The sequence below is a fragment of the Megalobrama amblycephala genome, linkage group LG4 (assembly GCF_018812025.1).
Source record: "Megalobrama amblycephala isolate DHTTF-2021 linkage group LG4, ASM1881202v1, whole genome shotgun sequence".
Lineage (NCBI taxonomy): Eukaryota > Metazoa > Chordata > Actinopteri > Cypriniformes > Xenocyprididae > Megalobrama > Megalobrama amblycephala.
The window spans coordinates 18,293,925-18,307,010 of record NC_063047.1 but is presented as its reverse complement, the minus strand read 5'-3'; the positions used below and the strand labels follow the sequence as shown (position 1 = coordinate 18,307,010).

The window sequence follows — 13,086 nt, the reverse complement described above, 5'->3', positions numbered from 1 at the left end:
TCTGCGAGGTGTTAATAGCATTATACTGTACTATGCCAGTTATATACAGTATTTTGATTATTTTTGGACATACTGTATATACATAATAGATCCCATCCTACCACTAGAGGCGCTAAAGTGCTGCTGTTTCATAATACTACCATTAGGGGCGTTCAGAGCCACAGTGCGGCTATTCATCATCCTACCGCTAGAGGAGCTGCAGCACAAGCGCGCACCCGACGCGCGCCCCTCTCGCTCTCCTCACGGCATTCCACAGCTGAGAGACTCTTGAGGGATGAGAGAGGGATGCTAAGGAAATGTTTTCCTTTAACACAGAAAATGGGCTACCTTAAACGCCAGCCGACAGCAGAATGCGACTGAAATACCGCAGGCGAAGACCGTGAACCAGGTAAGGAGTTTGTTAGAAATAAAACCTTTCAGTGAAACGTTGCTGTTGTTTGTGTTGTAATTGACACGTCGCTTTAGCTGTGCAGCTGATGGCCGTCAAACAGACTAGCGCAAATAATTCACCTCACTAAATACACACAGGTATCAATGAGAGCCTTCATAGGGACAGTATTCACACTTCCCCGTCAGAGGTTCAGCGATTTTTAGCAGCTTACAAAGTGAATATTTACTGGAGCTTCAAAAGAACATAACAGCTGGTCTATTATGATATTATGGTAAAACTGACAGCTTTCTTACCAACTGACAGGTGAGAGATATTAGGTAAGTGTGACTAAATGCTGCTTATGTGGTTTGGACTTTAGAGTATAATGTTATTGAATGTTTTTATAATGTGATCTATGTTGTGTTATAATTTTCACTATAAATGAATGTTGTTTTTGCTGTTGATATATAAATAATAGAATCTATAGCTATGTTTACATGGACACTTTTTGTTTCAGTCGGAATTAAATCATGTGTCTGCCTTAACCTGAGGATGTGATGATGTTTATGGTGCTTTTGAGGTTATAATATGATGTAAAATATGATGCCATAATACATTGTTTCTGCAGAGTTTGTAATGTTTCGTTCTACTTGTACTTGTTTTTTTGTTTGTTTGTTTTTTTGTTTTAATTAGTCATAATTTTGGAATTCAATTTTAAAATATAATGCATATATTTGTTCTGTTGCTTATGTGTGTAGTAGTAATAATCATTATGACCAGTATTTTCATCTGTATGCACACTTTTGATCTAAATTGGTGATTGTTACTCTCTGGTCAACAAAACAACTTTACATAAAATAAAATTATAATTATAATGGTAGAATAAATATTATTATAGCAATACTAATTCTTAAATTAATCAATAATTTAAATTAGAATAAGACAACACTATAGGGCTGTTGCCAATCAAATTAAATAATTTACACTGAAAAATTACAACTGCATTAAATAATGTTATGAGATTGTTTTACATTTTTTTTTTTGAATATACGAATAAGAAATGTTGGAAAAATTATACTTTTAACCATGAAACTAAACCGGCAGTAGGTGGCGGCAGGAGATCGTGTTTATGAGCGAGTCATTAGGCAGGAACACACCAAGCCGACGGCAGTTTTTGTTCTTTGGCCGACTAAGTTTTCTCAGTGTGTTCCACACCGTCGCCTGAAGTTGGTCCTCGTCTGCTTTTTTTCGGCCGATTCGACATATTGAATTGGCGTCGGTCTGTCGGGCCATCTGATCATTCTGTTCAGCTACTGCCACCTGCTGGTTCGGAAAGGCATTTCATCTTACGCAGGTGCAGAACAGCCATGCTACTTGGCTGTCGGCTGTCAAGCGTCGGTTTGGTGTGTCAAGGCAACTTTGGACACAGACACTGCCGACGTGAGCCAACCCCGCAGTCTGCTTTCGTTGCCACTAGTTCATTGGCGTCGGCTTGGTGTGTTCCTGTCTATTGAGTCATTCATTCAAATGATTCATTCAAACAGCTGATTCATTCAATAATCAGGCTTTTGTTTATGAATGTGTCATTGAATCTTTGACTCAACCGATTCGTTTACTATGGTTCTGTGGTGATCTTTGTTTGGAACTATTTTCGCTAGGTACATATCGGCCACCATATCGGTATCGGCCAATATATGCTCATCTTTAATGTTATCGTTATCGTCCTGATAAGAAAATTTGGCCGATATATTATTAAAGTGATAAATAATGGATTATTTCCCTCAGCTGAGACACTTCAGATGCGCATTGTCCATCATTATGGTTTTGAATTGCTTGAAATATGATTGAAATCACTTCAAAAAGGAAAATAGTTAAGTACAACATACAACGTAAGTCTCGGCCAATATATTGGTTATCGGCTGTCTAATATAAAGAATTATTGGCTATCGTATTGGCCAAAATGTTAATCGGTACATCCCTAATTTTCGCTGGTAAAACAACACAAAAATAGTCAATATTGCGTCTAAAATGTAAGTGACTTAATTTTAACTATTTGTTTAACTTTTGTATGAAAGCAATGTGACATTTTCAATCGTGATGGTATTCAGGAAAACAGCACTCTTGGTTGTGTGATGTTGCTTTACTGTATCGTATGTTATAAGTATAAAAACTAAACATTTTGAATTTTTACCGCAGTATGTTACCTGAGTTTCTTTGTGTGTGCTACGATCATTTGTTTCCATTTCTCCTCCTATTAAATGTGTTTTAATAAAAAGCAGAAATGAAACCGTAATTTAAAATGATATATATCAGTTATCAGAATCCTAAAGTATTATTATTATTAGGGCTGGGCGATATATCGCATGCGATTGTCACGCGCATTTCGTCAGTAAAGCTGGTTCCCTGATTACCGCTAAATCGCCATCACCTGCTTTCAAATGGAGCGCCATTTAATAGACAGAGCCGTAGTTCACTGATAAGCTACGCAATATCGCGTTTATTATCGCAGATGAATCGCCTTCGATAATGAACGCGATATTGCGTAGCTTATCAGTGAACTACGGCTCTGTCTATTAAATGCCGCTCCATTTGAAAGCAGGTGATGGCGATTTAGCGGTAATCAGGGAACCGGCTTTACTGACGAAATGCGCGTGACAATCGCATGCGATATATCGCCCAGCCCTAATTATTATTATTATATATTGCCATTTCTGCTGCTCTTAGTAGTTTAGTCTGGCTTGAGTTTGTCTGTTATTTACTTTGTATAACCTATTCTATAACTTTCAAGGAGATGTTTTAAATGCTCACGCTGCTCTTTTCCATTCAAGTCACTTTTTCAACTTAAATTTTGATCCTATCTTCACGCAAACCTATTTTATGGCTATGGAAGACTTGAAACATGGAGTATGCATCTGGACTATTTTTTTGGTGCCTTTTGTCCTTTTTGGCCACTGTGCTTTCAATATGTTGTGGAAAAGTACAATGTGAACATACTGCTAAACATCTCCTTTTGTGCTCCATGAAAGAAAGAAAATGTAAATGACTTGAATGTGATTAAATGATGACAGAGTTTATTTCACTTTTGTAAGCTGAAGGCTTTTGCTGATCTTGACTGTATCTTATTTTTTTCCACAGGTGATGCCAGTAGACCAGGATGGACATATATCATCACAACGGTTACAGTAGCTAAAATGGCACATTTTAGGATTGTATACTGTTGAAATAGAAAGCTAACTGGATCTGGCACCATAATAGCCTTCTTCCGGAGCTCAATATATTGAAGACGGACTCCACTTTTGACCTTTAGACCACGTCATTCCTGCTGTCAATATGTTTGCTTAAGAAAATTTGTCTTCGATCTTTGACACTGCAGCAAGTGCTTCCTTGAAGACCCTTTTTTTTAGTATTTTTGGACTGTTGAAGAGTCGAGATGTTTACCGCTCTGAAGAAGCTGGTGGGCTCTGAAGCAGGGCAGCTCAGGGATAGACATATTCCTGCAGGCCTGCAATCCATGAACCAGAGTCTACAGAGACGCTTTGCCAAGGGTGTACAATATAACAGTAAGAGCTTCATGTTTAATCAATTTTTTTTTGAGTAGAGCCTGTCACAATTTTTTTTCCATTGTGTTAAAGACATCCATTGTTTTCTTTTGGGCTTGTAGAGGGAGTTTTTCTTTGTGGTTTGTCTAAAGTATTAGACTGTTGAATAGAGCACAGCAGTACTTGTTTTGCTATGTTAAATTTTGACAGCTTAACAAATAGATATTTGCAAGACACGTAATTCTTATGCTAATATTAGAGAAAAAAACTTCTGAAATCTGTCAAGAACTTGTCTGTCATGTTTCACCCCAAATCATTAAAAATTATTATTATTATTTTAAATGTAACTATAAAAATAATAATATATTTTAAAAAAATTTTTTTAAAAAACCTACCTTAAAAGAAAAAAAAGAGAGCCTTTTTAGGACATTTTCATAACAATGAAACACTTCTATTGCATTATACCATATACCAGAAGAAAAAATAATAATGGGAACAAATGTGTATTATTTAAAGGGCTCCTATTATGCCCCTTTTCACAAGATGTAATATAAGTCTCTGGTGTCCCTAGAATGTGTCTGTGAAGTTTCAGCTCAAAATACCCCACAGATCATTTATTATAGCTTGTCAAATTTGTTCCTATTTGGGTGTGAGCAAAAACTCACTGTTTTTGTGTGTGTCCCTTTAAATGCAAATGAGCTGCTGCTCCCAGCCCCCTTTCCAAAAGAGGGCGGAGCTTTAACAGCTCGAGCTTCGGTTGCTCAACAACAACAAAGCTGGAGAATCTCACGCAGCCAAAATGAGGATTGTCAGTAACGGTGTTCAGCTTTACAAAAATGACGGCATGGCAACAACACTCTACTACAGCAACTCTTCCCAACATGGCCTCACCCCCTTTGTTGTGTGTTCTCGGGGGCGGGGTTTATGTAATTAGGGTTTGTGATGTCACTAACCCGGGAAGAAGCTTTTTGTAGTCCCTACCAGCCGTTTGTTGTAGTCCTTAAAGCGATTTCTGTAAAAGAAAATATCTCCCTTTGCATTGAACTTTGAACGTCGTAACTTTGCAGATGTTGTTTATGCTCAAACAGCAACATTACACACTAACTAAAGTTTAAAAAAAAAGTGAAATCATAATCAAGGAACACTTTAAATGGTTAAACATTCATACTAGTCATAGACTAGTATTTTTGTAATGCTTTAAATTTATGCTGATTTAAGTAATGGGAAAAAACATAGTAATGGAAATCCAATGAGAATCACCATTGAGCATCAATGGTAAATCATTGTTTTAAAATTTTGAATTACATTGTTTGAATTACAATTCATGTGAATTTGAATTGAAAATGTGTTTTATTGTCATAAAATAGTGTCAATAAAAAAAACTTAAATGGGCTTTATTTTATTTATAAATTCTTTTAAAATTGGTTCCTTATACATTTTCTTTATATTCTGTCATAAAACAATTATGAAACACAAAGTTAAAGATTTGTCCATGGCAAACCTAAAGTCTTAAATGCACAAGACGTAACTGAATCCATGCTGGTGTGATGGAGTTGTGTAGACGTTGTGTTTTGACATGTGACGCTGCAGCAGTGAGCCAGTCGGCGGTTCTTCATTGATCTCACTTTGAATACTCGTCGTGCTGTTTCCGCAGCTCTGTGTAATAAAAAATGCATGAATGATACACGATCACCCACCTACTGGCCTATTTTTCCAGTCACTTCTCTTGGTAGAGGTATCTTTTTTTAGACGCACAGATATCCCAAGATATTTCAGCTGTGAAAAGGGCATTTTGGTAGAAATGTGCTGTATCAGTACAATTGTACTGATGCAAATCTAGCAGGTAGTAAGTGTGGAACATTTGTCTTGGTTCAGATCTTTCCATTTCCGATCAGTGCCCTCTGGTAGTTAATTTGAATCTTGGACTGTTTAATTTAGGGTTTTTTGTATCATATCAATGATCTCCTATCTGCTTGTTTCTCTCAGTGAAAATAGTCATCCGTGGGGACAGGAACACCGGTAAAAGCGCACTTTGGCACCGACTTCAAGGGAAAAAGTTTATGGAAGAGTACATCCCTACACAGGAGATCCAGGTCACCAGCATTCACTGGAACTACAAAAGTGAGTATCAATGGCTATGTTCACACGGTCTGATTTTGGGATTGACAACCGCAAAGTCTCAAAATGTCCCGTTCACGCAGCAACTTACAGTACCGTCTCAAATACTTAGGGCCCTATAAATTCCGTTTTATTTTTTCCCAAATTCCATTTTATTTTTTCCCAAATTCCGTTTTTTCCGTTTTAATTTTTCTGGATTCCGTTTTTTTCTGTTTTATTTATTTTTTGACTCCATTTTAACGGTTAAATTAAATTTTAGTAATCAAGAAGCAAAAAGCTAATTTATTGAAATAATGAATCTTGTCCAATTTACCAACAATTTAATAAAAGTTTAACAAAAAAAATTACTTTTTTTTTTTTTTTTTTAGGGCCCTACGTTTTATTCTTTCCCCTCAAATTTTATTTTTACCAAATTCTGTTTTCTGGATTCCATTTTAATGGTTTAATTACATTTTAATAATCAAAAAGAATGTCTAATTAATTGAATTCTTAAAAACAACAATATTTATTAATTAAAAAATATATTTTTATGATTTTTTTTTCAGAAGTTCTGTTGTGTATTTAAATTTTTCTGGCAATCAAATGAACGCATACCATTTAATTTGTCTTTTAATCATGAAATTAAACTTTTTTTGTCAAACAATGTGCTGCACAACAGAGCTTTACTGTTCAAATTAAAACATGGAAGAAACACTGAGATTATTGTTTAAAATATATTTTAATAATTTATTATTAAATTAATTTATCTAAATTCTACTGTACAACAGTAATATGTTTCTGTCAAGTTAAATCGAACTTTTATTTTGACGGTTTGCCTAGAGCTTTGAGTTTCTCTGTGTTTATGGCGGTAGTTTTCGCAAACGAAGCGGTTAAATGCTGATGAAGTGACTTTCAGAGCAGCTCTGGAGATGAATTTGTGCGTTCATATAGTGAGGCGACAGAGGACGAAAACACGGCGAGCGTCACACGTGCTTCAGCGTGCGTGCGCCCGCGCGATTGTGTGTAAGGTAAATGAAACTGCGCTTCCGCATCATTCATTTCAGAGTCACACAGGCATGCAGGATTCATGTTTAAATAGTCTTTTTGCGGTTTAATATTCACAGTCACTAGTCTATATCGCGATTTAATTTAAGTGTAATGACCTGCTTTTAATTCATTCATCAAAAATTTGACAAATTCCGTGACATTCCGCGTTATATAGTAAATTCTGTTTTTATTAATGGATTCCGCGATTCCATGATCGCGGAAATTATAGGGCCCTAAATACTGTGTGTATGAATGTGCGATGGGAGTCAAGCCCGTATTCTCTTACCAGTGGTAACCATTGCGACAGTGACCAACGTAATATCCAAGATGGTGACGTCCATAAAACTGAAAAGACTTTTCACTTTTCACACGGCAAGTCAAATCGAGCCCCAAGTTCATCCGTTAAATCTTCATTAACCGACAGCAGCTTATATATTTGGGTGGAGAGCGGAGCACTTGAGTTTGAAAGCTGATGGGAACAGCTCCAGTGGAGAACAGTGACTGTTACCTAAAACCTTCAGATGACACACAGCTCATATCTCCATCGCTGTAAGTTACCGAAACCACATATGAAAACCCGCAACACGCGGTAGACGCTCATTTGTGCAGCGCAGAGCGGCTCTCTCGCACCGTATGATGTTGCAGACAAGTCCAGTCCGGTTTTGTTCACACAGCACAGGTTTTCAGAGAATGCGGTTATGAGTCCTGAAAATGTACGGGTGTGAGTTCGATTATAGAATGCGATTGTCACTCCCGTTAATAACTGAACTGTGTGTGAATGTCCATATTCTGCTGCTGTATGATTGTGGCCAATGAGTCCCTCATGCACTGTATAACTTAATCCTTCTTGGTTTAGGTCAGTCAGTCTCAAATGTTCTTGCTTCGGGACATCAAGATGCAGCAGAACCAACACAGAACTAAAATCATTTATTGTGCAAGATTAAATAAAAATATCCTTAAAAACAAAATATTAGGATTTATTAATATTATCATAAAACTCATTGATCAAACTAAATGTAACTTGTTAACGGCAAAATTTTAATTTTGTAAATGCATAAATGATAACTGACATGTGATTTACCAGCCAAACACATTGAACAAGCACTGGGCCAAATATTGTATAAAAGTTTTGTCACAATAGACCTGTGACTAATTTTTGGGTCAACGCACAAGAACCACTGATTATATGGTCTTTGATGAAGGAAAGTGGTTTATTTTCAAAGACCTAAAATAATTAATTTAAAGGGATAGTTCACCCAAAAAAGAAAATTGTCCCATTATGTACTCACCCTCAAGCCATCCTAGGTGTATATGACTACCATTATAAAGCTTGGAATAGTCAGGATATTTTTAGATATAACTCCAGTTGTGTTCGTCTGAAAGAAGATAGTCATATACACCTAGAATGGCTTGAGGGTGAGTAGATCATGGGATAATTTTCATTTTTGAGTGAACTATCCCTTTAAATAGACCCTATCAGAAGGGTCAGAGAGTATCAGAACCTGTTTACAATATTCGTTGACTTTATATTTCTGACTGTATTTTGTTTTCGCTTTTATCCACAGCTACAGATGATGTAGTGAAAGTTGAAGTCTGGGATGTTGTAGATAAAGGTGAGTCTTTAGAAAACACACTGGAACTAGTGACACTTTTTTTTTCTTACACTGTAGATATTTGCACTCGTGTGCGAACCTAAAGAAATTGCTATTTTAGTATATTTTCAGCTATCTTTGAAGGATAAGGATGTAATGTTGTATTTTACTTCTTTTTTGTGGTCTGCAAATACTTAAAGGGCAAAAGCTTCCTCTTCCAGAAGGTGTAGGTGAGAACTAGTAATCAAATAGTTAAACATTAAACAGTCTGTGTGTGTGTTTGCTGTGGTCTTCACCTCTCTTCTTTATAAAACTGTGCTCAGAATAGACATTACCTTCAGTAGTCTGTGCTGTTTTTAGACTCTAGATTTTAATGTACTTGTCACTTTTTCCACTGTATGTTTATTTAAATAGCATTTGATGTTTTTTTTTATAATACATTGCATTTTGTATTCATATATGTATTAAGTTTACAGCTTTTTTTAATTATTTTTAGAATGATCTTCTACAATGTCAAGTCTCCTTTGTCTATAGCACTTTATACAATACAGATCATTTCAAAGCAGCTTTAGAGTGATAAACGGTAACATAATGATCAATGATGCAAACAGAATTCAGTTCTACTGTAAAGAAGCTCTAAAAACACAATAGTGTCATTATTCTTCTGAAGTCAGTTTAGTGTTGATTCAATTCTGTTCAATAACTGTAAAGTTCATCAAACATGGAATGAGTTCATTTCAGCTATAAGCAGCCCTGCAGAAAACAGTGATCATCCAGCTCAGTTCAGTTCTCATCCAATAGTGTCAGTGCAGTCAAGTCAATAATATTGCTGAATATTAGGTGTAAATATTAATATCATTATTTCAAACAGCCTTCTTTTAAAAGTTCGTCAATGATGCATAAAGTGGAAATTGTGGTTTAAATTGTGATTGAACAGCAATATATATACAGAAATATTTCAGATATATCATAGTTTTCTATTTACACTCTTTGTGAAGTAGTACAGACTTTTACCATGGTAACCATAGTTTTCATAAAAATACCGTATTATAATGATGGGTCTAAAAACTGTATTATAATGATGCTCACAAGCCCTAGGTGCAGCTCGGTTAGATATCAATCATATTTGTGGAAACATTGGTATGGGTGCCTGTTAAGACTCTCATGAATCAATATATGTTTTTATGTGTGTATGTATCTATTCCTTTTGTTATGTTGTTGGTCTTGTTGTTGGGTCTAGAGCCTGTAATAAAGTTTATATATATATAAGTTTTGTTGGGAAAAAGATTGGACATTTTACACTGCTGGAAAGAGAACCCATCTGAATTTATGAGAGTTTATGGTCGTAACAATATCTATATTAACTACAAGAGTAAACTGTGGTTACCATGAGAATATTTGCACAAGGAGCTGCTGCTGTTGATTCAGGTTTGCTCTAATTGTTTTCTATCTGCTATTGTCTTTATCAGTGTGTGTATATATATATATATATATATATATACGTGTGTAAATATTGAAATAAGATATTTAATAATGGAACGAACACTGGGGTTAATGTGAATAAAGTGGTTTCTGGGAAGCAGTAGTGAGACATATTTCTACTAAATCATCAGATAAAGAATGTGGGCACTCCAATATGATAATATAAAAATGCATTTTAGATGTTTTCAAAAGTAACTGCAATATACAGTATTTATTGAAGTTTATGTATATAGCACATACTGTACATGTTCTGTTTATAGGCATTTTAAGAAGGATATACATTTTGTTGAGTCTGTCTTGTTGGATGGTTGAGCTTCTGATAATCAATAATGAGATGGCTTTGATTGGATTTTTTGACAGTTACAGATTAAAAAACAAAAAGGCGTGAATAAAGAACCTTAAACTCTAACACAAAGAAACATTTTAGCATAAAACGTTTTTTTTCTGCACGATATGGTTCTAAATAGAACTGTTTGTTACTATCAGTGTTGTTACAAGTAACGTGAGTTATGTAATCAGATTACTTTTTTCAAGTAACTAGTAAAGTAATGTATTACTTTTAAATTTAAAGCAAAATATATGAGTTTATTAAATAAGTAACACAAATTACTTTGTTTTCTCATTTATTGACTGACAGCTCTCCTGTCCCCATGTTGAGAGAAATAAAGTGCAGAGGCATTATGTGCATTGTGTAAACATGATGGTTATTCTAGACTACTTCTAGTCTAAATGTGAGCAGGAGACGACTTCTCCTGCATCCTAAAAACTAAACTACTGTACAGGCGTGAATTTGATTTTCCTTCAGCCTGAGGATTATTCATTCCACTTTTTGGTGTGAAAGGGCCTTTACATTTGCCAAAAATAGAACTTTTTTGTTGTTATAAAAACAAACAAACAAACAAAGCCCAGATGAGAAAAAGTAACGCAAAAGTAATGTAACGCATTACTTTCCACAAAAAGTAACTAACGCAATTAGTTACTTTTTTTAGGGAGTAACGCAATATTGTAATGCAAGAAACTTTGTATTTGAGTAATGTGTCAAATCAGTAGAGCCTGACCCCATAGTGACCCCAAGGTCATGGGTTTGATTCCCAGCCAAGGAATGCATGAACTGATAAAATGTATAATTTGAATGCAATGCAAGTCACTTTGGATAAAGGCATCTGCCAAATGCATAAATGAAAATGTAAATAATATCCCATTGTGTTTCTGAGTAATATTTTACTTTTGGATTGCTGTGACTGACTAGTTAACAAAGTCAGGGTTCCAGCAGTCTTGTGAAAACATGTAAAGCATCAGGGCAACATGCGTAAGAGGACACAAATTTTGTTGGTCTGCTTTGGTGGGTTCTGGATGGATAAGCATATGAATATTACTCTTCTCATATCTCAGACTCACAGTTGCTGAAGTACAGCCACACTAATTGTAATAACTGTGTTTCTCCAACTACTGCAGGGAAAGGGAAAAGACGCGGAGAGAATCTGAAATTGGAAAATGAACCTCAGGAGGTATTCACTGCTGTTTTATTAAACAAGGAGTATTTGTAGATAGTTAGACTACCGTTGAAAAGTTTGGGTTGGTAAGGTTTTTTTTTTTTTTTTTTTTTCTCTTCTGCTCACCAATGCTGCATTTATTTTATTCAAAAATACAATAAAAACAGTAATATTGTGAACTATTATTATTATAACAATTTTAATTGACTCTTTTCTAATCGAATGTTAAATTGTAATTTATTCCTGTGATCAAAGCTGTATTTTCAGCATCATTACTCCAGTCTTCAGTGTCACATGATCCTTCAGAAATCATTCTAATATGCTGATTTGCACTATTGATTTTCTTATCAATATTGAAAAGTTCAAAATAACTGCGTTTGTTTGAAACGGATAGTTTGTAACGTAACTTTTGATGTTTAATGTGTTCTTGCTGAGTAAAAGTATTGTCTTTAAAAAAAAAAAGCAAACTTTTAAACTATTGTAAGCCTGTTTGACAATTACCATGTGATTAATACTTCAAAGTTTTGTTTTAACTGAATTAAAAATGTATTATGTAATACATTTCATTTATTAATTAATCATTTGACATCTTCCAATATCTCATGATGTAATCTGTAAGCTATATGCAAGATGATTTTAATGTTCAATCAGCTGGAAACGCTTTTGTAATCTTGGAGATGTTTTGTTCTCTGTGCAGTCAGAAACCGAGATGGCTCTCGACGCAGAGTTCCTGGATGTTTATAAGAACTGTAACGGCGTGATCATGATGTTCGACATCACCAAACAGTGGTAAGGAATCTGCCATTCCTTCTGTTTTTTCCCCACATTCCACATTCACTCTCTCCAAACCCCACATTCATTCTCAATCACCCTCTCCTGTCCCACCATCACTCCGTTCCCACCCCTGCCGCCCCTCTTTTTGATCTGACAGCTATCGGTGGTCAGGATCAGGTGGAGGAACTGGGCGTTGGGTTGCAGCGGGTCATTGAGCGTCTCTTTCTCAGTAGAGTCGAGGCCACTGTCAGGAACAAAGAACGCAATGAAACCAATACCTGCAGCTCAGTGTCTCTTAAAGGTTCTAACTCTGTTTATCTCTCTGCTCATTGGATCTGCCTTGCATTCTGCTAACGGGTCTTTACTTTTTGACCCAAGCTCACCATCACAGGTGCCCGTTGTTTGCAAACCTGGGTTCTGCTTTATTTATAGGGCTGCATTTTTGCTTAAACCATTGGGAATGTTGTGACCTGCAGGTACTCTTTTGGTCTTTAGACCAACATTTAATCAGTGCCCCATTCTTTGTTCATTGCATTACAAGATCTAACATAAAGTCGTGATGATTCCTCGCTGTCTGATTCGGTTCTTCAAATATGCCTGCAATGCATATACAATTCTTCAAATATGCGTGATTGGAATAACTGAATTGAGTTGAGATAATTGTTCATTCCTTATTCCTGTATTGATTGGAA

General features: G+C 35.6%; 1 protein-coding gene across 1 annotated transcript in view; it reads left to right on the top strand.

Moving 5' to 3' along the window:
* The first annotated feature begins 143 nt into the window (after positions 1 to 143).
* The window catches only part of rabl6a (RAB, member RAS oncogene family-like 6a), a 32,090-nt gene continuing 19,147 nt past the window's right edge, over positions 144 to 13,086 (top strand). The window contains 6 exon segments of the mRNA XM_048188039.1: positions 144 to 388; positions 3,506 to 3,930; positions 5,896 to 6,030; positions 8,619 to 8,666; positions 11,583 to 11,635; positions 12,318 to 12,409. Of these exon segments, the coding sequence (XP_048043996.1) occupies positions 3,801 to 3,930; positions 5,896 to 6,030; positions 8,619 to 8,666; positions 11,583 to 11,635; positions 12,318 to 12,409 (458 nt within the window). The 5' untranslated portion in view covers positions 144 to 388; positions 3,506 to 3,800.